Below are 26,045 nucleotides of genomic sequence, written 5' to 3'. Positions count from 1 at the left end.
TTTGCATATGTAGTTGCATACATAGTTCTCAGTTTATATAAAATGTCCTTTGGTGTATCTTTTCCCTCCACTAATATGGCTTGTTTCTCTGAGAGAGCTTCCAAAAGCATGCACTTCACATAATAGTTTGCATTGTCCCATTCAGCCATATTTTCAGCTGTTCTGTCTTGGTCTAAGCATATATTTAATCTTTTTGCTCGAAGGAGACATATGAATCTTAGTTCCCACTGCCGATAATTAAACTCAGTTAATTTAGGCACCTTGAGAGAATAGAAAAATGGTGAATTTCTTCCCTCAGCCATTTTCTTAGCCTTCTGTCTGCTGTGTGGGGGGAGAGAGAGACAGACTGAATCTTTCCTTTAAAACTTAAGAGAAAAAAAAATGTGGCCTTTTTTTCTGCCTGGTAATATTTCTCTTCTTTTTCAATTCCTGGACCCTGGGCCCATAACCCTTTTTGTTGGATTATTTGTAGTAAATAATTAGCAGATTTTAGTACACACAGCTTCAGCTTTAGAAATGTTAATTTCTTTCTTCATCTCTCTCTCATTCACCCCTGAATAATTCACTGCTGAGTCACTTTAAAGTTGAAGTAACAAAACATCTGTTTACTCACAGTTTGTAGTTAGATTATAATCAGACAGGCTTATATATACATATTACTATACATTTGTATTATCAGCTCCTTCCATGTGCTTAGATGGTAATGGATGCTCACACCACCATAGATCCTCTCAGGTTAGGAGAGATCATGAGCTCCATGTGCTCCATGTGCTGCATGTGCTGTGTCTGCTGTGTCTGACCCCCACAGGAAGTTGCATAGCTGTGTGACCTCTCTAAACAATTCACATCAGAGGTCACAGAGTAATCACAGAGAAATAATAGGTGACAGGCAATGCATGTAAAATACAATTACATTCCAACAAGATGGACTGTGGAGGATACTCAGCCTACACCCTCGGATAGGTGGTGGTGGTGGTGGGATTTTGCTGAAACTGCCTGGAGAAAGAGACCTGGCATTGGATATATGTCCCCTCAGTGAACACACACCTATCCAGTAATATCAGGTAAAGGGTACCTTGGCTGGGGGAGTGTGCTTGAGGGATTTCTTTTGCGATAAACGGAAACAAAAAGTCCTTGAGTTAGATGCCACACTTGGGCCTGTGTTTTTCTCTTCTTTTTTTTTATTTTATATATTTATTAGTTTAACATTTTACCAAGCATACACTTGAAATTTGCAATACAGGAATAAGAAAAATGGTAATAACACAAATTATGAAACTTAGATACATATTTCCCTCTTTAGACCACAAAATCATTAGCAGGGGGAGGAGACCATTATTTCTGGAGAAGAAATCAATTAAAATAAGAAAAAGGAAAATCAATTTAGCATAGCACAACGCTCAGCCTAATATTATTATACAATCCTTTTATCATTAGACAATAAACTACCAACTACTTTAACACTTTTTTATGATTAATGAAAGCCTTCAGTTGTTCTGGTTGAAAAAAGACATATTTCAAACCTAAATATTTAACCACACATTTGCACGGATAATTCAGGTAATAAAAAGCACCCAACTCTAAAGTATCTTTCCTCAATGCTAAGAAGGCTTTCCTTCTTTCTTGTGTTTGTCTAGTTACATCGGGATATAACCATACTTTTTTACCATAGAATAAAGATTGTGAATTTTTAAAGAACAGTCTCTTAACAGCATCCATATCTTGTTCAAAGACAAATGTGTTTTTCTCTTCTAAAGGACTGTGGTGTCCGAAGCAAACCTCAAGTGGATGGCAGAGCAGAGGCAGGGGCAGCAGGAAGCCATAGAGCACTGGTTCTTCCAGGTGATGGAGTGTCTGTGGCAGCAGCTACAGACTATGCTACCGCTAATGGAGGTACAGACAAAGACAATGGATTGGCAGATGGACTTCAAAAGACAGTGGCTCAACAGGATTCAGAGGTGGGCTGGAATAGTGGGACCCAAGGGCCAACCTACATTGAGTGGGCAAGGGGACTGACTTTGACAAAATGGGGACAAGGGAGTGGCCCAGAGGCCTACCTAATGACATTTGAAAGGATAGTCACAGTGGCCAGATGGCCAATGTAACAGTGGGCCATCAGGTTGGCTCCTTATCTGACTGGAAAGACTCAAGCAGCTTATAGGGCACTGGACGCTAGTAAAGCCCTGAACTATAAGCAGATGTGGGCTGCCATTCAGGACTGGCTAGGACTCTCCCTTGAATAGTTTAGGAGAAAGTTCAGAAAGAGGGAATTCCAAAAAGGAGAGCCACCAAGGATGATAACACAGAGTCAAATGGTTGGAGTCTGAGCAACAGAGTCTGGAGGCTATTGTAAGTTTGATCATTCTGGAGCAAGTTCTAAATATTTTACCTCTGACTGCTAAGATGTGGGCCATCCACCAGGGACTACAGACTATAGGGGAAGCCACAACCCTAGCAGAACACTATTTAGAAGCCAAGGTAGTGGGGAATGGGAAACCAGGAGAATCTTTCACAAGGGAAGTTGTTTCCCCAGGGAAACCCTGGGGCCCTTGAGAGTTTCTAAGGAAGAAAAAGAAAAATCCCCAGATGCAAAGTATGGAGTATCCACTGGTGAGACAGGGAAGGGGCTGTGGGAGTCCTCGAATGATGGCCCTCAGCCAGATAATGTTGTGGGAGGCATGGGGGAACTTCTAACCCCAAAGGGGTAATGCCACCAGATCATGCAGAAGGACAATTTCAGTCTAGACCCTACTAACAGTTAGGATAAACATCTGGAACCCTGCTTGGGTGTTTGTAGATAGACAGGAAAGGCTACAAGGGAGGTGGTAGGGGGAAGACTAACTGTCCAGAAGTTATTTGGATAATTTCCTGAGTGTTGAGAGTGATAGAGCATTCAGAAACTGAATTGCACCCTAATTAGCATACAATTTGCATAGGTGGAATAGCTAAGCATTTTGGTTTGTTCACAAGAGCCAAGAGGAGTGGAACATGACCCTGTTAGCCCTAGAGGTGCCAGGGTGGGAGTACTGGTGCCGCATCAGACTACAATGAGCCCAGAGTTGGGTGGAACTTTGAAGGCCTTAGACTCACCCTGAATAAGAGTGGGGCTCTGACCAGAACATGACAGCAGGGGAGCCCCAGGAAATTACAGACTGATTTCTCTCAGGGAGGTGAGAGATGTTTTTGTTGTGGATTGACCTTTTGCTAAAGATGGCTAGAGACTAACCCCTTGTTATTGGATTATTGGTGTGGATAGACCTTTTGCTGCAGATTGCCATAGACTAATCTTTTGGCTGGATTATTTCAGTGGATGGGCTATGGAGGATACTCAGTCTATGCTCTCAGGTAGACAGCAAATGGTTGCTGAATACTTAGCCTACACTCTCAGGTAGGCAGTAGATGGTTGCTAGGTACTCGACCTACACCTTCGAGTAGGAGGCAGTATTACACCACCCCAGTGCTTTCAGCTTAGCTCTTGCTCCCTGTAACTAGAAGCCTTCCTATTTAGCTGGATCATACCACAGTTTCTGCAGTTGAAGGGGGTGGGTGGTGTTTTAGAGAGTTGCAGAAGGCTAAACTCTGAAAAATATCCAGACATTTTAGGCATAATTCTGGCATTGAGACAGTTAGTTTATAAATCAGGATAATGCTGAAAAAAATCCAGGCAATTGGCAATCCTAGCCTCCTGAGCACATCTGAGAGGGCCACCCAAAAAAACTTTGGGGCTCTAGGCACATGTCTAATTTGCTTATGTTTTACTCCAGCCCTGGTCCCAAATTTGCCATCAAGTATCTGGTAATCCTATATTTATACAGCCTCAGCTACATGGGAAAACTACAAGCTTATCAACATGGACCACTGGACATAATAGCTGTATCTGGAACAGTGTCATGTGTGTTCCAGTGGTTTATATTTTGTGGAAGTCTCATGTTTGCTCCAGTGCTTTGTATTTTTCTTTTTTCTACTTTAAATGTCATTGGTTTCCTGAAAGATTTATGGGTACATGATATAATTTTATTTCTTTTAATTTCCAACAAGTAGACTGAGCTCTGAAGAGTGGAGAACCTCAGCTTCTGTATTCACATCTCCCAATAATTTGCTCCAAGTTGTTCAGTAAAGAGGATTTTAAATTATACACCTGTCTGAACTTCAGAGTTACTTCCAAGAACCCCACTCATTGAAGAATGGGGTGCTGTGAAAATGTGGATACTGAGTGGTAGTCATATAGGACCTTGAAGACAGAGTATTAAGATGAAGTAGAGGAGTGGCCAAATGGTTAGTGCAGCAGGTTGCTGACCTGGGGAACTGGGTTGATTCCTGCTGTTGCCTGATGGTCAGCAGTGGGTTGAGCTCCTGGGGGAACCAGGTTTAATTCCCTCTGCAACTCTGTGTGACTCTGGGCAAGTCACTTAACCTTCCATTACCCCAGGTACAATGTACTACTTAGACTGTGAGCCCACTAGGGACAGACCTAATACCTATAAAATGAAAACTGTAAACTGCTTAGGTCTAAGTGGTATATAAATATTTTAAATGAATAAGCATTGCCATACTGGGACAGACCAAAGGCATATCAAGCCCCATATCCTGTTTCCAACAGTGGCCAATCAAAGCCAGGTACCTGGCAGGGTTGCCAGCTGGGAAAAATTTTCCCAGCCCAAAACAGCCGTAAACCCGCCCAAAAACCGCCTGTAGCCAATCCCTGTCTTCCACATCACCGAACCCCGCTCCCGCGTCACTAACCCCGCCCCGCATCACCTAACCCCGCCCCGTGTCACTAACCCCACCTCCCACATCATTAACCCCGCCTCCCAAATCATTAACCCCGCCTCCCACACCATTAACCCTGCCTCCCACATTATTAATCCCGCCTCCCACGTCACTAGCCCCGTCCCCTACGTCATCCCTGATGTCAACCCCGCCCCTGAAAGGCTTCTATTGGTCCAATTTGGACCAATAGAAGCTCCGGAAAAGCTTCTATTGGACCAAATTGGACCAATAGAAGCCCTGGAAAAAACCGCCGAACTCGCACAGCGGCGACGGGAAAACCGCCCAAAAAACCGCATCCTGCGACCGGAGAAATTTTCCCGCCGCCGTTGGCGAAAACCCGCCCAATTGGGCGGTAAAACCGCCCACCTGGCAACACTGGTACCTGGCAAGATTTCAAAAGAGTAAAACAGATTGTATACTGTTTATCTTAAGTACTGGATTTTTAATAATGGCTTATGGATTTTTATAGGAAATTGTCCAAACCTTGCTAACTGCTTGTACCACATTCTCTGGCAATGAATTCTAGAGTTTAAGTGAAGGTTCAAGGGATTTGATATACCGCCTTTCTTTGGTTACAATCAAAGCTGGTTACATATTATATAAAGGTACTTATTATGAAACTGGGGCAATGAATGGTTGAGTGACTTGCCTAGAGTCACGGTTGAGTGACTTGCCTAGAATCACAAGGAGTAGTAGTGGGAATTGAACCTACTTCCGCTGGTTCTAAGACCACTGCACTAACCAACAGTCTACTCCTACATTCTGCTCCACTCCACATTTAGAGTACAGAAATATTTTCTCTGATTTGTTTTAAATTTACTAATTAGTAGCTTCATTGCATGCCCCCTAGTCCATGCATTTTTGGAAAGAATATGCAAGTGATTGACATCTACCCATTCCACGCCATTCAGTATTTTATAGTCCTCTATCCTATCTCCCTCAGCCATCTCTTTTCCAAGCTGTAGGTCTCTACCCTCTTTAGCCTTTCCGCATAGGGAAGTCTTCCCATCCCCTTTATCATTTTCATCGCCCTTCTATATACCTTTTCTAATTCAGCTACATCTTTTTTGAAATGCAATGACCAGAATTGCATACAATATTCAAGGTGTGGTCACACCAGGGAGTGATATAAGAGCATTCTGTACTGGATGATTTTCAGTATGGCTTCCATAGGGCCCATAGCATAGAGTATCATCGCCCATGACACCTAGATCCTTTTCCTGGGTAATGACTCATTGCAACATGTAGCAGTAGATTGGTTTCCTCTTTCCCACATGCATCACTTTGCACTTGCTCACATTAAACATCATCTGCCATTTGGATGCCCGGTCTCCCAGTCTCATGAGGTCTTCTTGCAATTTTTCACAATCCTCTTATGAATTACCAACTTTGAATAACTTTGTGTTATCAGCAAATGTAACTGCCTCACTCATTATTCCTGTTTCTAGATCATTTATAAATATGTTTAAAAGCAGCACAGACCCCTGGGGAACCCCACTGTTTGCCCTTCTCCATTGAGAATATTGACCATTTAACCCTACTCTCTGTTCTCTATATTTTAACCAGTTCTTAATCCACAACAAGACACTGCCTCCTATCCCATGACTTTCTAATTTCCTCTGGAGTCATTCTTGAGATATATTGTCAAATGTCTTCTGAAAATCCAGATATTCAATATCAACTGTCTTTCCTTTATCCACATGTTTATTCACCCCTTCAAAGAAACATAGCAGACTGGTGAGGCAAGATTTTATTTGGCTAAATCCATGTTGGTTTTGTCCCATTAATCCATGCCTAGGTATATGCTCAGTAATTCTGTTCTTTTTAATAGACTCTACCACTTTGCCTAGCACCTGGAATTGACCCCCCCCCCCCCACACACACACACACACACACAGACAAAATCACCACCACTGTGCCCTCAGAACTCAACAAAAATAGAAAAACTGTTTATATAACCCCAAAATGAGCATCAACCAACAGGGGTTTCAATGGGGTCTCCTTATAGCAGCATTCTTTTGATGTTAGAAATGTATCCAAATTGAATTTGTTAAAGGAATAAATTATGGGATTCAAATTCAAAGAACTGGCATGGAGTTTTAAAGCCTACACAAGCAATTTATCTTTTTACATCAAGTGATTAAACAGAAATCAGACTATTTAGGTTTCCTCCACCTACTGTACCTGCAGATATTGATAGGAAGGATGTCTATTTTAGACTACTTCTCACTTTGAGAGGATTCAAAAAGATCTACTGGCCTACTAAAGAGCCAATTAATTTGCAGCTGGAAATTAGCCTAATAAACATTTGATTGAGTGCTAATCCTTTATAGTATGCTCAGTCAAACTCAAAAACACTCAGCATTTAGCTGATAAAAATAAAAGAAATAGCATGCGAGTCAGATCAATGGTCCATCGAAGATAATCAAAAGTAACTTTAGTCACTTGGATAATTCACTGTTGAAGACATTGAAGACAGGGTGCTATCAACAGTGAATCATCCAAGTGACTAAAATTGCTTTTGATTATCTTTTGTTTAGTATCTAGTTCTACTTATTATCTAAAATCATTTCTTTTCCCAGATTTCTTCTGTTTTATCCTCCTTCTTATTTTATATTTACAGAAAATAATCATATGTTCTAAAATCAAACCTCTTTTTAACTTCTTGATTTCATGGCTTACTGTTTTACTGATTTAATTTCCATCCTTATGAAGGTAACAAAATTTCTTATATTAAGTTATTTAAAAAGGAGCTAATACTGAAAAAAACACAGCCATAGGTCCTATTTCTCTCCACTCACAGGCCTTCTTGATATTTCAGGAAAATGCTCCATATTGATGTTTGGAATATCTAACCAGATCCTGAGCTTTATAGCCAATCAGAAGACAGCAGCACTACACTGTCAATAAAATTATCTTAGTAGAATGACAGCCAATCAGTGAGCTGGGTCATGTAGGCAGGATTCTTTCCTAGTAAATAAAGAAAGGGAGGCAGGCTCTGCACAGCTGCACCAGGCTGCTGATCTTTCTTTACTTTGGTTTTTTGTAAATTTGTCTCCTTCAGCATATTGGCTTGAGGATTCTTGAAAATTCTTAGCACAGCCCGTTATGGATGAGATATCACCTATTATAGGATCTGAGCATTTCCTTCAGAAGTAATAATTCTAGAAGTGAAATGATATGTAATCATTCTGCTATTTCTTTTAATACCCAGGTATCTGAGCTAATCAAAGAATCACAATTCCTAGAAGAGGAGCACCTGTCACATTACCGACTGTAAAACCTCTATAACAGTAAGAAATGTGTGATTTTATTTGTGTGTGTCTTTATTTGTAGTAACATATATTTTCAGAAAACAGTTGAGCCAAGGAAGTCTATAGTTTCAAAAGAAAGGAAAAGCCATAGAAAGGATTAGCCTTATTATGGGTTAGCCTTATTATGGGTCTTATGAGATGTAATAGAACTGAAAGCAAGGGGGAAGGATTATTCAGTAGAGTGGAAAAATTAGTTTTAGAATCTTTCACCACTAGGTTACTGGTTCAAATCCTGTTCAAATTGGTAGTGCCCAAATCAAACTAACTGGTAGTCTCAGCAGAGATGTCACAGCTTGCACAGACAAGAACACTGCATTTACACTCATGCCTTTAGAGATGATCCCTCTTAAGCAAGAAATAGGTGACGTGGAGGGGCATTTTCGAAAGAGACGTCCAAGTTTTGATTTGGACGTCCTCGCAAAATGTCCTGATCCAGGGGCAGGGAAACCCGTATTTTCAAAACAAGATGGCTGTCCAACAAGATTATACAATGAAGGCCATAGGAGCCAACTTTTCAAAATGATTGAGAGTGCTCAACACAGCACTCATTACCGAGTCTCTAAAAAAGGAAATCAGAGCATGGTGGGTTGTGAACACAACTGGCCAGGCTGTCCTTAAATGCAGAGCACAGTAAGTGGTGCACATTTATGGAGGACTCATGGGCAAAAGAAATGCTAGAGGAAGTACTGCAAGTCGTACCAGTGTCTCTTCCTCCTCAACCCCAATGTTTCTCCACAGTTTACCACCTTCCACCCAGCCCGTCTACACTACACTCATGCTGTGCCTTACTCTCCACCCAGACCTATCTATACTTCCTATATCCCCCCTCACAGCCATTCCTCAATAGTCCCTCTTCCCTACCTAATCTGTGCACACCATACACTTTCTCTTCTCACAGACCATCTCCAACTTCTTTCTCAACTCCTCCCCACCTTAATGTCTTCTTCCTCCTTTCATCTTCCTATTCTGTTTTTCCCTCACTTCTTTATCCCAATGCATAGTTTGACTTTTGTTTTCAGGGTAGGCTGCTTAATACCTTCCCCATACCTGTTCCATTCTTCCATCCTAAACCTCTGCTCCCTACTTCTCCTTGACCTGATCTGCCCTGCTCCCTACTAATTCACCTTTCTCTATCATGGTCAGGGCCCTCTCCTGCAGGTTAGGTGCACCCATCCATCATCCCTTCTTATGAGATTTATCTCACATCTCAATTTTTTTTATTCCCACCCTTCCAAGCATTGATCACATTCCTACACCCCCTTCCCAAAACTCCAGAACATCTCTATTCCATGACACCATTTGTGTCTTCCCATCCTCTGCAGCAGTTTTTTCCAGAACACACAGATTGTAAAACAGCGCTGTTCCAGAACCTGAAAGAACCTATGAGCTGCTCTACCACCTGCATGCACAAGCCTTGTAAGCTCAGCAATCAGATGCTCCACAGCTCCACAGCCCCAGAGCCACAGCTGCACATGGTGCTTTCTGCTCTAAGACTGAAACCCCCAAAGATCACATGCCGAGCAAGAGATCGCTTGACCCCAATGCAGATATTCATATTAACCCACTGTGTGCCAGCCCATCTGCTAAAGTTCCAGTGGTCACAGAATAAGTGGCTGGCCTGGAAAGCTATGTGAAGCTGAATTTAGGATAATCCATACCATCTAGAAAAATGGCAATTGCACCCCGTTTGATGGTGACAGCTTTGGCACAATGTCCCTTCTTTAGCAGTAGAGATGACTCTAGCACAATATTCTTCAAGATTTTGCAAATGTATAAACCACATTAGAAACTGTGATCTGAAATATCTAGATACCTAGTTACACTGTCTGTGTTAGATTTCCATTAGGTGGAAACTCGTACTTGTGTTTTCTCATTGGCTGGACCATTATTAGGGAATAAACTTCCTGGTCATCTCATATTTTGTGCCACTGCCTCTCAGTTTGAAAAGTAATTGAAAACATTTTATTTTGTGCAAGCTTATTCTGGTTGAAGTAATGGCACAGTGACAAATTTTATTCGGTTAAATATTTTCAATTGTATTTTGTTTGAGGAATTGGACAGTTATTTGTATATGTTTTGTTGGTTATTGTTGTGTTATGCTGATTTTATGTATGTTTTTATTGTAATCCGCTTTGGGCTTAAAGTGGAAGATGCATGTTTTAAATAAAATAAATAAATACATTCATCTTTCTCTCTCCTTTTATGAAACATCCCCTTCTTTTTCTTCTGCCCAGCACCATTATCCTGCTGTTTTTCTCTTTTCCGATGTAGAAGGATATGGGGATAGTGCACCACTATAGCAATATCCATTCATTCATAATGTCTCCTTCTCCCAGCAACATTCCCACACACAGGACATGACTCCTGAATTCCCCTCACCTTCACAACTTGTTTTTTACTCCTCTCATGCTGCCCCATTTCAAATTCCTGTCCCCATGACCCAGTCTCACTTCCTTTTACAGCTCCTTTCTGCATCTTTCAGTCCTTCATAGCAGCATTCTCTCTCTTTTGGTATGGTAATCCCTTTCAATTCTTTTCACGTCTTCCTAGCCCCCTCTATTTCTCTACCAGTACTTCAGTCTTTTTAACCTTAACTACTCTAGGTATTACTTTGACAACACAATTAAAATTGTCATGCCAATAAAGTTCTGAATCTGTTTCTTCCTTTTCTCATTGTCTATCTGCAGCTTTTCCCTGCACCACTGATAGCCGGTGACAGGAAGTGTGTCTATCTCAGGCTACAGCAACTCCTCCTCCCCCTGCAGTTTATTGGTCAGACACAGCCAGCCAACAGGCTGAAGGGGGTGGTTAGGATACAGAAGCACTTCCTTCCATTGGTTCCCTGCAACTCTAAAGCGTGGAGCATTTAGTCCCAAATCTACAGACTTACAAGGAAGAATATTGGGGTGTTCAGGTATCCACAGCACCCACAGAGCCGGCGCCTATGATGAGGGCATATTTGGGTTGTGATGAGGGCATCCTCATCATCATAACCCACACTGTTGTATATGGATATAGCACTTTCAACTTTTCGTACCTAGGCAAGAACATTGAGGAAGGGTTGTTTGCTCCCTGTTTTTATTTCTTTGAAGGAGGCTAGTAATAAGGATTCAACATTGCTACCGGAGAATACACCATTGCAGGTAGGACCATTTAATGTCCACTCACTGAAGTCTAAATGCTGTCTGGTACATGACCTTTTCTTTCTATAAAAACTTGGGGCACTGTTTACAAAGGCGTGCTAGCATTTTTAGTGTGCACTAACAGTGTAGATGCCCATAGGAATATTATGGGCATCAACATGGTTAGCGCATTCAAATTTTTAGCGTGCACTAAAAACGCTAGTGTTCCTTTGTAAACAGGGCCTTTGGTATATTGAGTGTTACTGAAACTTGGCTTATGGATTAAGACTCCCATTATGAGGATAATTCTATAGCTTGATGCTTCCATTTAGCCGCCCTGGGGCCACTCAGAAGGAGCTTATTTTATAATGGAACCTAGATGTAACCTGGTATTGGACTCCTAATATTTAGGCGCTTGCACTTATGCCAGCCATAGAGCTGGTAGAAAAGGAGGTGCCTAAATGTGGCTTGGACATGTGGAACTTACAGTCCTGTTATAAATGGGAGCCTCCCCTATGTCTCCCCATGCTCGTTCCATGTGTATGCCCAATTACAAATACTATATAAGGGGCATTTGCAGGATAGAGCTTAGGCTATGTGCACACAAACACGTGAATGCTTGCATTCTAAACATGTGTATAACACAGACATAAATCTGGACACCTGCTTTATAGAAATTGCCCTTTATGTATGTCATTTTTCCCAAGTATTGTAATTTTTCTTTTTATTTTACTTACTGTCCTCTGAAGCATGAAGGGAGTAGGTTTTATTCATATCTAAACACCTCTCCGTTATAGAAATATCTGATTATTCTTTAAGGCTTTCTAAAATACTTTTTATTCAGATTTTTGGTACATCTCCAAAGAATTGCTTATTAATTTCCCAACCATCTCCAGTTTCTAAGGATCACTGGAAGAACTGATGTGCCTAATACCTGAGGTCTTCTTTATTCCTGAGACCTACTGGTCTTGGTGATATGAACATTCATGTTGACCTGCCAGCTTCAAGGACAGAGAATGATTTTCTCGCACAATTAAATGAATTAGACCTAACTGTCCTTTATACTGCACTAACTCATGTAGCAGGTCATTGCCAGGACCTGGTCTTCTAAAAAGGAGCTCACGTTGTTACTACACCTCCATCTACTCTTCCTTTTTCTTGGATGGACCAATTTCTGGTGAAATTATGCTAACTTTCTGCTCACGTAAATGCCTCTTTCCAACCAAATATAGTGGACATTTGTTAGGTTCTGTAATTTTTCATCAGCTAACTCTCATTCACTGTCCACTGATGAAGAAGTTGCCACATGGACAGAACAGTATCAATTACTGAATGTCTAATTAAAATAACTGCAATCAACATTGATATAATGAGGAAGTATGTATGATTAAAATGCAACTTCTTAGTGCAGAATGGCATTGGTAAGAACAAGTACTCTAGTTCACTTGCAACCTGTGGAGGGGCATAATCGAAAGGGGCACCCAAGTTTTCCTCAGGACGTCCTCGCAGGACGTCCCGGTGAAGGGGCGGGGAAACCTGTATTATCGAAACAAGATGGGTGTCCATCTTTTGTTTCAATAATATGGTCGGGACGCCCAAATCTTGAAATTTAGGTCATTCCTAGAGATGGTCGTCCTTAGACTTGGTCGTTTCTGATTTTCGGTGATAATGGAAACTAAGGATGCCCATCTCAGAAACGGCCAAATGCAAGACCTTTGGTCATGGGAGGAGCCAGCATTCATAGTGCACTGGTCCCCCTGACATGTCAGGACACCAACCGGGCACCCTAGGGGGCACTGCAGTGGACTTCATAAAAAGCTCCCAGGTACATAGCTCCCTTACTTTGTGTGCTGAGCCCCCTAAAACCCACTCCCCACAACTGTACACCACTACCATAGCCTTTATGGGTGAAGGGGGGCACCTAGATGTGGGTACAGTGGGTTTCTGGTGGGTTTTGAAGGGCTCACATTTACCACCACAAGTGTAACAGGTAGGGGGGATGGGCCTGGGTCCGCCTGCCTGAAGTGCACTGCACCCACTAAAACTGCTCCAGGGACCTGCATACTGCTGTCATTGAGCTGGGTATGATATTTGAGGCTTGCATAGAGGCTGGCAAAAAAATATTTAAAAATGTTTTTTTCTGAGGGTGGGAGGGGGTTAGTGACCACTGGGGGAGTAAGGGGATGTCATCCCCGATTCCCTCCGGTGGTCATCTGGTCAGTTCAGGCACCTTTTTGAGGCTTGGTCATAAGAATAAAAGGACCAGGTAAAGTTGTGCAAGTGTTCATCAGGGACACCCTTTTTTTTCCACTATGGGTCGAGGACACCCATGTATTAGGCACGCCCAAGTCCCGCTTTCACTATGCCTCCAACACGCCCCTGGGAACTTTGGTCATTCCCACGATGGAAAGCAGTTGGGGACGCCCAAAATCGGCTTTCCATTATACCGATTTGGGCGACCCTGTGAGAAGGACGCCCATCTTGTGATTTGTGTCGAAAGATGGGCGTCCTTCTCTTTCGAAAATAAGCCTGATAGTCTCCTGAAAGCCAAATTGAAATCTAAGATAGAGAATGCAAAAAGTAATTACGTCTCTAAACTATTTCAGACTCATGCAAATTACCCACAACAAAACTTTCAGATAGTTTCCAAATAGTTTTTCTTTACTCAGCTCGTACTTAGACTCTGGAACCCATTGCCGGAGAAGGTACTGATGGCAACTGGCCTTGCTGAGTTTAAAGGTGGTCTGGACAGATTCCTGAAGGAAAAGTCCATTGTTCATTATTAAGTTTTGGGTTTTTGCCAGGTTCTTGGGGCCTGGATTGGCCGCTGTCAGAGACAGAGTGTTGGGCTTGATGGACCTTTGGTCTTTTCCCAGTGTGGCAGTGTTTATGTACTTATGTACTTACGCATTGTTTTCTTTTCTGCCACTTTGCAGATTATCAGCCCAAATGCTTAAGCTCATATCTGATAAATAAAATCCCATGCCCTTCTAAGCTGGATATCTCTTGAGCTAAGACTCTATAGGGGTCCTGATAATAGTGGCACCACCGGGGGGGGGGGGGGGGTGTAGTTCAAGTTCAGTTTTATTTGATATCCCATAAATTAAAGTAAAATGTCTCAGTGATTTTCATCAGATAATTAAGGGAGGGTACAAACTAAAACAGATGAAAGGACCAAACAACAAACAAAAGGAACAGAACAAAAGATAAAATTAGTACAAATCTGTTGCCAAATAGAGGAACAATGGGGAAGAGAAATATATAAAGCATCATGCTGCTACTAATGAGCAAGGAATAGACTCAAGTAAGCTAAACATGCGGGAAGGCCTGTGTAAAGAGATGAGTTTGACAGGCACTTTTTAATTTTTGAATGGAAAGTTTGGTCCTGATGGAGAGCAGAAGGTTATACCAGAGAGTAGGAATGACAACACTGAAGCAAGAATTTTTGATAAATCAAGCCAGGTAGGATGGCAAGAAGGCACAACAAGAAGACCCTGCTGAGTAGAATAGAGGGATCGCTGAAGGACATAAGGAATAAGGAATCTGGGAAGATATAAGGGGAGTCTTGAATGAAAACCTGATAAATGGTGAAGTACTTGAAAGGAATCTGGTATGCTACAAGAAGTCAATGTTTAGATATGAAAAGGAGGGAAACTGGGTGATAATTTCTCTTCCTGAATAGTAGTTTGCTGGCAGTATTTTGTACCAGTTGTAGCTTACAGATTTGGGTGACAAGGAGGGGCATAATCGAACAGAAACGCCTATCTCCATGGGCGTTAATCTCCGAGAACGGGTCCGTGAAGGGGCGGAGTGAACCGTATGTTCAAAAAAAAAATAGACGCCCATGGTTTATTCGCCAAGGTGTGAGCTGGGTGTTTTTGCTTTTCACCGATAATGGAAAATGAAATCGCCCAGCTCAAAAACGAATACATCCAAAGCATTTGTTCGTGGGAGGGGCCAGGATTCATAGTGCACTGGTCCCCCTCACATGCCAGGACACCAACCGGGCACCCTAGGGGGCACTTTTACAAAAACAAAAAAAAAGGTAAAAGAGCTCCCAGGTGCACAGCACCCTTCCCTTGGGTGTTGAGCCCCCCAAATCCCCCTCAAAACCCACTGCCCACAAGTCTACACCAGTACTATAGCCCTAAGCGGTGAAGGGGGGCACCTACATGTGGGTACAGGGGGTTTGGGGGGGTTGGACGACTAGTAGCATTAAGCAGCATAATTGTAACAGGTAGGGGGGGGATGGGCCTGGGTCCACCTGCCTGACGTCCACTGCACCCCCTAACAACTGCTCCAGGGACCTGCATACTGCTGCTTGGGAGGAGGGTATGACATTTGAGGGTGAAAGTAAAAAGTTGTGAAACATCATTTGTTGTGGTGGGAGGGGGTTAGTGACCACTGGGGGAGTCAGGGGAGGTCATCCCCGACTCCTTCTGGGGGTCATCTGGTCATTTAGGGCACTTTTTGGGGCCTTATTCGTCAAAAAACAGGGTCCAGGAAAAGTGCCCTAAATTCTAGCTACAAACGCATCCATTATCGGCGAAGGGCGCCCATCTCTGTTCGGGTGATAACCACGCCCCAGTTCCGCCTTCACCACGCCTCCGACACTCCCCCGTCAACTTTGTCCGCATCCGCGACGGAGTGCAGTTGAAAGCGTCCAAAGTTCGGCTTTCGATTATGCCGCTTTATTTGTTTTTGTGAGAAGAACGCCCATCTCCCGATTTAGGTCGGAACTTGGGCGTTATTCTCGTTCGATTATAAGCTGGAAGGGCTAACTAGAGGTTTCTGTTGGAAGAATGCTGTAGCATTGAGCAAACCGATCATAACTGCCTTAGAGTGAAGAAGTTCCTCACTATAGTTTAAAACATCTTCAATCTTTGCAGAATACAGCAGTGAAACTCATGAATAATGCTAAATGCTTTTGGTAGAACCTTCATTTGTCATTAAAGTTTATGAGGGAACAGAAGCACTGCACGTTTGGGTTTCAATCCATATAGCTTGTTGCCAGTGGGAAATGAGGAGGAGGAAGGTGTAGGGTCAATCACCTGCAAGCAGTTTTTCCAGCAGCCTATCATGACTTTCTTCTTCCCTTCCAGTGCAAAGTCCAAATTATACCGATTTTGGTTGGGCCTTGTGGAATTCTATGCAAGTATCCCTACTGCAGAATTCCAAAGTCTGTTCTTAAATGCAATCAATCTCTACAAAATACTGCATTATGGATCTTCTCACGTGCCTCTAAGATCACACCACTCCGTTGTTTATCCATTATCACTGGCTGCCTAGAGAGTAATGTATCCATTTCACGATAGTAACTTTAAGTCATAAGGCATTGCACATAGACTTTCCCTCTTACCTTGCCACATTGACTGTTCCCTACGCTCCACTGCACTCCAATTATTGCACTCATTGTCAGACCATGGTTTATATATTCCATCAATTCACCAGGCTAGACTTGATTCAACAAGGCATTTTGCCTTCTGTTGTACAGCCCCTGCTCTGTGGAATGCACTGCCATCCACGCTTAAGAGCATATGAACTTAAGAACAGCCATACTGGCTCAGACCAATGGCCCATTGAGCCCAGTATCCTGCTTTCAGCAGTGGCCAATACATGTCACAAGTACCTGGTAGAATTCCAATTATAGCAACATTCCATGCCACTAATCCCAAGGAAAGAAGTGGCTTCCCCCATCTCCATTTCAATAACAGACTGTGGACTTTTCCTCCAGGAACTTCTCCAAACCTTTTTTAAATCCAGACATGCTAACTGCCATTACCATATCCTCCAGCAATGAGTTCCAGAGCTTAACTACTGTATTCTTTGAGTGAAAAAATATTTCCTCCTATTTGTTTTAAAAGTATTTCCATGCAATTTCATTGAGTGTCTCCTGGTCTTTGTACTTTTGGAATGAGTAAAAAAAATCGATTTAATTCTACTCATTCTACACTACTCAGGATTTTGTGAACCTCAATCGTATCCCCCCTTAGCCACAGCCATCTCTTTTCCAAATTAAAGAGCCCTAACCTCTTTACCCTTTCCTCATATGGGAGGAGTTCCATCCCCTTTTATCATTTTGGTCGCTCTTCTTTGAACCTTTTCTAATTCTGCTATATATTTTTTGAGATACGATGACCAGAATTGAACACAGTACTCAAAGTGAGGTCGCACCATGGAGAAATAGAGGCATTATAATATTCTTGGTCTTATTTTGCATCCCTTTCCTAATAATTCCTAGCTTCCCGTTTGCTTTTTTGGTTGCTGCTGCACACAAGAATTCCCTTGGCTGAATCCAGGTTGACTCTGTCCCTTTAAACCATGTTTGCCTATGTGTTCAGCATAAGAGCCAGCACTGTGGATGCTGTGGGTACTTGAGCACCCCAAATATTGAGGAACCTCAATGACTGTGTCCAAGGAGGGGTGATTTCCATTGGGTTTAGCACCCTCAATCATTTTGAAAAGTTGATTCCCATGGTGTTCAGTAATTTTATTCTTTATATAGTATTTTGCCCAGCACTGATGTCAGGCTTACAAGTCTGTAATTTCCCAGATCACCCAGGAACCCTTTTTGAAAATCAGTGTTACAGTGGTAATCTTCCAGTCTTTAGATAGTATAGACACTTTTAATGGCTTTGGTTTATGCCCCCCCCCCCCACACACACACACATACACACACTCATGGATAAGATTTGCAACTTTGCTACTGCAAAAAAAGGCACTAATGAGGATTCATTTCAAGGTAAATGAACCCAAAATTCCTACATTAGTCACATTTTGACATTCATTCAAAAAAGAATGCCCATCCCTAGTGTCTAGAAAAGACAGGACCAGACACAGAGGGCTTGAACAAAGACCTAAAATTATGTGTCAGTAGAAATAAGCACATATATATAACTGCCATGATACAACCCTCATTCTACATCATGCTGCACGGTCTCTACCCACTCCTAGGAATACCTACATGTGTATCACATGAAAGTAGGTGCTATGTTTTTTCAGTACATATTTTTATATGTGTGGACTTCACAGCTATTTTAAACACATGTACCTGGGTCCATAAAAAAATGTTCTATGTGCTCACATTACTCAGAAATTCACCCTCAAAATGTACTACGTCAGTCCATTAAAAAATTATAACAGTAGACTATTTTGTTTTTGTTATTTAACCTTTATTTTTACATTCATTGTAAAAACAAAACACAGGCAATAGTGACCTGATGATACTATGGGTTAAAAAGGAAAGAGTCTGATTAAATTGTGTTTTGGTGTATTTTACAGGCAGTTATACTCATCTCCAAGTCAATATGGGAAATACTCAAAAAAAAGAATATGATACTACAGAAAATCCTGCAATTAAACACGCAGACTGGATGTCTTTTCTTCCAGATGGAAAATCTCTACGCGATCTCTCCATTCCTGGCACTAACAATTCCCTGCAATTTAGTGGTGGGGATGCATTTCAGTGTCAAAGCTGGAGTCTCAAAAAGCAGTATGAAGCTGGGATACGATTTGTTAATATACCTTTGAAGCATTCTAACCACAAGGTAGTTGTCCTTTCTGAGAATCGTCATCTCTTCTTTGATGCTGTTTTTAAAGACACTATTGATTTCTTGAGACAGCATTCAAAGGAAATCATTCTTATTCATGCATATGAAGCACACTCTAAAACAAGAGAATTACATGGTGCAATGGTTCGTTGTATCGTTGATGCTGGAATATCCTGGTTTTGGGTCGCTACTTACATACCCACTCTTGGCCAAGCTAGAGGGAAGATCATCATGCTGCAGGATTTTCTTCATCCTATGAATGGAATCTTTTATAAAAATCTTAAAGTAGCTGAGAATAAGCATATACCAACAGTGTTTGATATAGGTAAGAAATGGGCAAGTATTGAAAGAAATCTAACTGAAGCTCAGAAGAGAGAAGGTGATAAGATGTATTTGACTTTTAGTGCAGGATCTAGTTTGGGAGCATATCCTTATACAGTAGCTCGTGAAATGAACTATAACCTGTACAAATTTCTGGACCACAGGAAAAAGGAAAAGAACAGATGGGGAATTATAGCTATGGATTTTCCAGGTAGCTTCCTGGTACAGTTGATTATCAACAACAACTAGAAAGAAGATTCTAAAACTCAATCAAAATGGTAATCTTTTATGAAGAAACGGTAGTAGAGGGAATCCGAAGCACACCCAAAAGAGCAACAAACCAAAAAAGTACAAGGGTGTCAACTTAGTGTTTTACTGATCAGACCCGACACTGTCCGTGTGTCAGCAAAACTGCCTGCGTCAGGGGTCTTATGAAGGTCACAAAATCCAAATGTATCAGACAATGGCAAATACCAGACTGGATTTCTGTAACTTACTCTCTTATCTCTAACAGTTCCCATCTTTCCACAGAACTCACCTCCTCACTTACCTGCGTTCTCTAGCTTCTCTGCCATTCATTTCATATATCTTTCTAGTTTCAGCACTTCTTTCTTTGCTTGAGTTGGCAGCAGAAATGATGGCCTTTGGTTTACCAGGACCAAGCTTGGAGCAGCAGTGGCTGCCTTTCATTCACTGGGTCTAGATTCACTGGGTCTAGATCCTGTCAGGCTGGCGTTGGTACCCAATACTAAGCTGCTGTTACACTTTAGGGAAGTTACAAGCACATGATAAATGACTCACTTTCCTTTGAATTTGGACTTTTTACTGTATACACTCTCTGTATATCATTGATTTAGATAATCAGACTTGAAATGAGATTTTAGCATATAAATTTAGCACATCTAAACTTAAAGGGCCCTGTTAATTAACCAATGCTAAATGCTATTTTACCACAGTAATTATTTTATTTTATTATTATTATTTATTTTTTACATTGCTGCATCTGGGAATATCATGTCCACGAGTAACTCCCTTTGTTTAGTGTGGCTCCAGCAGAAACCCCCAGTAGAGTAGGGACAGGGCACACAATCATAATTATTGGTTGAATGACAGGGCCAGGACCTGCCTGTAATGGAAGGTTGAATAAGCAGTTCAGACTTTTGCAGTTCTCCACACAAATAACTCAGCTGATTCCAATGTATTTTATCTGAACCAGAACTCTTTACTTAAACGTCTTCAATTGATATTTCAACAGTTGCAACTTCTGGCAAAACTATATGCAAAGTCCCTCCTTACATCTCTCCATTAGCAAATTGAATGTTTAAAAATCAAATTTCCTACCACAGGGTGGCAGGGGCAAAACAGTTCATAATGTACTCTTTGGGGCTGATATTCAGACTGCGGGAGGTAGCAAGGCTTCCTCCCGCGGTCGGCACGAGCCCGGATATTCAATACCGTGCCATTTCCAGTGACTGGCATTTGATATCCAGTTTAGTTTTCGTCAGTTTCAACCTAACTGGCCAAGCCAATATTCAGCACTGGCTAGTTAAATTGAAACCGGCCAAAGATAGGCCTGCTATTTCAGCAGCCTAATTTGGCTGCCAAACTTAGGCAGCAATGAGCTGAATATCAGCAGATAGCTGGTTATATCGTGCAATATAACTGGCTATCTGCTAAGCGCTAACCAGCAATATTCAGCGGGAGATAGCCGGCTATCTCCCACTGAATATCGCCAGATATCCAGTCAAGTGCCATTTAACTGGCTAGGAATTGTTCCTGGATGGTTACGTGATTTTTAATATTGGGGGGGGGGGGGGGTTGGAATTATCAGTGCTGTTGACAAAACCTATCACACTGACAATTAGCAGACAGATGAGTAACCCCCCACCACCACCACCACCATATTCAAAGCTATTTTACTGACCTGACATGGCCACTGACCAGTTAAATAACATATTGGCGCCTAACCACTAATATTCAGTGGATGATAACCAGTCAACTCTGCTGAATATTGCCTGTTAGCATCTAGCTGCTAACCGGTTAAATCGCATGACATAGCTGGTTTGGCACAAATATTCAACACTAAACCAGCTATGTTGAGCGGTTAAAATAGGCTGCATAAATAGCAAACCATCTTTAACCACTAAAAAACTTATCACTGAATATCAGCATGGCAAGTTAATATTTTAGGTTTAAAAAAAACAGATATTCAATGCTGGTCACTGGAAATGGCCTGGCATTGAATATTCAAGTTTAATGTCAACAGCAGACAGTAAACATATTGCCCACTGCTGGCTGACTATCGGGCCCACAGTGGTTCTGAAGACATATTTCAAAAGTCCCTTTTAGATGTACCATTCTTGGTGGAATCCTGCTGGGGTGATAAAGATTTTATCCCTTTCAGCTCTTATAATCCTTGGATTATTGGATGGTGATCCAATCTTTTATTTACAACGTACAGCAAAGTTCATTCACTCCTCTTATGGAGCAGCTTTGAAGAGAAGATAGAGGGCTCCCCAATTCCCTCTATTTCAGACAGGGCAGAGGTCTCCTGGCATGTTGTGCTCTGCTGAATCAGAACACTGACCTAGCTAATGGGCTGTTAACCCAGATAGTTTGCTTGTGACAATGCTGAAAGTCTCTTCCTATCTGTAAGCTAGCCAAGACAGGAAGGATCAAATTCAAGGCAATTTTACTCCTGCTAGCTGGTACAATCTTATCCTTCTGCTGTAGATGGAATCTGACTTATGAGGATTGTGGCCATGGTGCTTGGCTGGTACAGTAAGGTAGCTCAGAAGTTTCCTTCTCCTGAGAAGCTTGGGGGGGGGGGGGGGGGGGGAGCTAGATGGTGCATAGCACGCCATGAGAGCTCTGTCTTGGGCAATTGTTTTACTGCTCCCAATGGGGAAGAAAAGAAAGGGCAGTATTCAAGGAGATGGTTTTACACCAACCATTACTGCCACTTATAGTCCCTTGGATCTCCGTGTACAGCACTCTTCAACTATCAGAATTCCCATTGGAATGACATTGGGAGTGCCCATGGAGCTATTTGGGTGTCTCCCTTGGCTGATGAGATCTCACAGACCCTGGGCATTGGGTAGCACCCCCTCCCGAATTTGGCAGAAGGAAAGATACAGGGTATCAGTGAAACACCAGTCATGCTGGCTGCTTACAGATGTAGCAGGTTCAGATAAGCAGAAGGGGAGTGAGGAATTATATGCTGAGGAAGAACTATAGTGTCTTTCTGGTTTGCAAGAGAACAAATCTGGAGACTTGGGTATTTGTCATCCCTTCTTTTTTTCCCTGCAGTGTTCTTCCAGCATATCTTTGGACTCAATATGGTCTGTGATTGAAGAGCTGGGTAAGACCTTTTCTTCTCAACATTCCTTATTACAAGTAAAAGCATGAACATATAATCTTAAATTTCAACCAGGAGTTACTACTAAAATCCTTGGTAAACCATTTGAGTACTCTTGAAGTAACTGCAGATTTGGTTAAACAGCATAATCTGCTTTAATTAAAGACTCATAGACTTTGCATAATAAGATTGAAACTTTGGGACATATTATACAAAATTACTGCTTTATCAACATTCCTAAAATACCTAATAATTCATCAAGGGAAATGTTCAGAAAATATTCAGGGAGACTTTAACTAAAAATTATCACAACTTATCTGCAACAGGGTAGACTGGAATACAATAGGCTCGGTGACAGATATTATGCGCTAATCTTTAGTAAAAGACCCCCCCCCCCCCCCAGTGGAGATTCTGAAGATTGCTGAATCTACTGTTCCACTGGTATTGAAAGCTTATTATTTGCCTAAGAATGCTAAGGAAATGTTACATTCTCAAGTTCTGGAAGATTCCTTAGAGCCTGGGCCACCTATGAAAACAGTGGAAGAAATGGGGTTGACAACTTTCCTGGAATCATATATAGAATTGCAAGCTGTTCCATCTACCATGATAGTGACTTTTTCCACTTGAATCTGATAGTGATAGGATTTTAAGAACCTTTATTTTTTGCATAGACATGAGATGTTTTGTGGTTTAAATATTCAAGTTTTTCCTGATGTTGCTCATTTGACTCAGAAGAAACAGTTCTTTTTGATGCCACCAAGGGTTTCTCATATAGGAGCAAGTTTTATTTTGAATGCATAATGAAGTTTAAAGATGTTTTATATGAATTTTTTGAGGTTTTTCAACCATATTTATTATTTGTTGATACAGCTACTATTGAAGCCTCTACTCTTGTATAATTTTTGCTCTCTTGTATTTCTTGTGCTGCGGTATAGTTTGATTAGTTGATCTGCTGTTTTTGCCTATTTCCTTTCATTTTATTTCTTTTTACCTTCTTTCTGGCTTCTAATTTCTGTCTGCCCCATGTTCAAAGTGATTTAAGTGTGCAGGAGAGGCTCCGGCCCGCTTAAATTGCTCCTTACTACCCAACTGTAGATATTCAGTTGCACTTAACTGGACAGAGCCGCTGAATATTGGCTCTGACCAGCCATTAACAAATGGTGGTACAGGAGGCAGTATTGGGGAAGGTGCCACAAATATTCATTGCCGGCACCCACATAGATAACCAGCCAATTAGGACAGCTTAAAAGCTGTCCTAAATAGGCTGGTTAGCTATGCTGTTCCCAGCACTATAATATCAACTGGGACATACATAACTATTAAACATCATTTTAGAGTCCTTGGGAACCGACTTGCCCCAAAAATAGCCACTTCTTCCTTTCCCCCAACCTATGCCATTCAGAACCTCCTTACCCCCGGAATGTCCTCCCACCCCCTGATAGTACACAATTACAGTGAGCTGCTGCTAGAGATCAAGGCAGCCATTTTTTTCAGGCAGCCACAAAAAGCAGGAACAAGTGGCCTTCGCTCCTGCCACATTGCCACCACTGGGCCACTAGGGAGATAAGGTAGGCCCAGGGGGGGAGGCTATCTTGACTGAGGGGAGCGGGGATCTGAATAGTGTGGGGGGAGGGGGAAAAGGAAGGAGAGTGTTGTTTCAGGTCGTGGCTCCCAGGCTCCAGGAAGTTTTGCGGGCCTTGGCTGAATATCGGCTGGGATCTGCATAAGCTCCAGTGTCTACTGTTTCCACAATTAGCCACAGGTATTCAGTGCTGGTGCCTGCACATAGCCCAGCACTGAATATATGAGGCTAATTTAGCCAGTGACTGATAACATTTTTAAAAATGCTGACCATCGCCAGTTGAATATTGGCTGTTTTTTTTTTTCTCCCTGTTAAATTGTGGACTTTGAGGTGTGTAGTGAAATAAGATTTTTTTTAACTTTAATTGATGTATTTATAGTTTCTGAAATCTTGCTGTATTCATTCACACTTGCTTGTCAAGAGAATCTCTTGTTAATATAATTTGAAATTTCATAAATATAAAGTTTTTAAAAAAGATGTTTCCTTCTCATTTCCTGTGATTCTTTGAGCTGCAAGGGCTCCTCAATTCCCCTGCAATGTACAAAACAGTAACTTCTTCTAGGTTCTCGTTTGTGCACTTCCCTGTCACTTAAACTAATGCCTTTATTTATGCCAATCTGGGTGACTAAGCAAGACTAAATACTACTAATTTCTGAGTCCAACATTACTCAAGCTTGGCCTCTTCTCACACTGCAACCCGCCTCTTGATGTAACTTCCTGTTTCCTCAGAGGTGGGACACAGTAGCGAAGAGGCTGGTGCTGGTGGCACCATGGCAGTGCAGCCTATGGGAATCGCTGCCGACTTTTGGAAAAAAAATAAAGTAAAGAATTAGGGAAGGGGGAGATGATAGACTGGGCACAGGGGGCATGGGCGCGGGCAGGGGCGGCATTTCTTCTCTGCCTCGGGGGCAGATTGCCTTGGGCCACCCCTGCCTAAGCGAAACTGCATAAAGATAGGACTGACTGTTATGCTGTCTGATATGGCCACTTAATTTAGGCGGTTAAGTGCTGAATATTGGCATAATCACAAAAGTGCCAACTCCGCCTCCAGACAGCCCACAAAATAGCCAGCTTTCACTGTAGCGGTCTATGGTGATATTCAGCAGCACCAACCAGTTAAGTGATACTGAATATCAACAGAGAGCCCCTCAAATGTGATTTAACCAGCCAGAAGCCATTAAATCTCTTTGACTATCAATCCCTATATTTAAAATCCAGCACGGAACTTGAAGATTGGAGGGTGGCCAATGTAACACCTATCTTTAGAAAGGGTTCCAGAGGTGATCTGAAAAACTATAAACTGGTGAGCCTGACATCAGTGCCAGGCACAATGGTAGAAACTATTACAAAGAACAACATTACTGAACATATATATAGGTGTAGTTTAAGTAGGGGCGGATTAACCATTGGGACAACATAGCAGTGCCTGAGGGCTCTCAGCAGTAGAGGGCCCACTCTCCCCTAGTTTCCATCTAGTTTAATCAATTTTGATAAGTAGTTAGGGGCCCATGACCCTTATTGACCAGGAGCCCAGATACTGTCAGTCTGCCCCTGGGACAAAACTAACATGGATTTCTGAAACATTTCTTTGAAGTTAAGAATAAGGATGTCGATAATATTGAGCCGGTTGATGTGCGAAGTTGAATTTTAGAAAGGACGTCCAACTCAGAATAAGGACATTCAAGTTTGAACATCAGATATGGCTGTCCATATCTCATATATTTTAGAACAGGATCTGCTGAAATACATTTATTTGTTATAGAGAAAAAAAGACATCCTGTTATTTTGAAACATTGTGTATATGTGCAGCCATCATGTATATACTTGATAGAGATGTGTTCTGTGTGTGGTTTGGGTGGACCTGGGAAATATATGTATATTCACTGTTTTTAACTGTCAGTGATCTGCTCCTTTTGACCTGGGGCTTAGAGAAGTGGTTAAAAGGGGAACTATGCTTACGTTTTTGGGGCTAAAAATCATATGAAAAAGCCAAACTTGAGTTTTTGAGCTTGATTCCTTAATTGGATA

At 41.9% G+C, this 26,045-nt stretch overlaps 1 protein-coding gene across 1 annotated transcript; it reads left to right on the top strand.

Annotated features, from left to right (window-relative positions):
- Positions 1-18,513: 18,513 nt before the first annotated feature.
- LOC115474855 (1-phosphatidylinositol phosphodiesterase-like) lies at positions 18,514-19,326 on the top strand. Its single transcript, XM_030210550.1, has one exon. It carries the CDS (start codon positions 18,514-18,516, stop codon positions 19,324-19,326), a length of 813 nt encoding a protein of 270 aa, XP_030066410.1.
- Positions 19,327-26,045: the final 6,719 nt, after the last annotated feature.

Source organism: Microcaecilia unicolor, chromosome 7 (assembly GCF_901765095.1).
Source record: "Microcaecilia unicolor chromosome 7, aMicUni1.1, whole genome shotgun sequence".
Lineage (NCBI taxonomy): Eukaryota > Metazoa > Chordata > Amphibia > Gymnophiona > Siphonopidae > Microcaecilia > Microcaecilia unicolor.
This window is presented reverse-complemented; position numbering and strand designations above follow the sequence as displayed.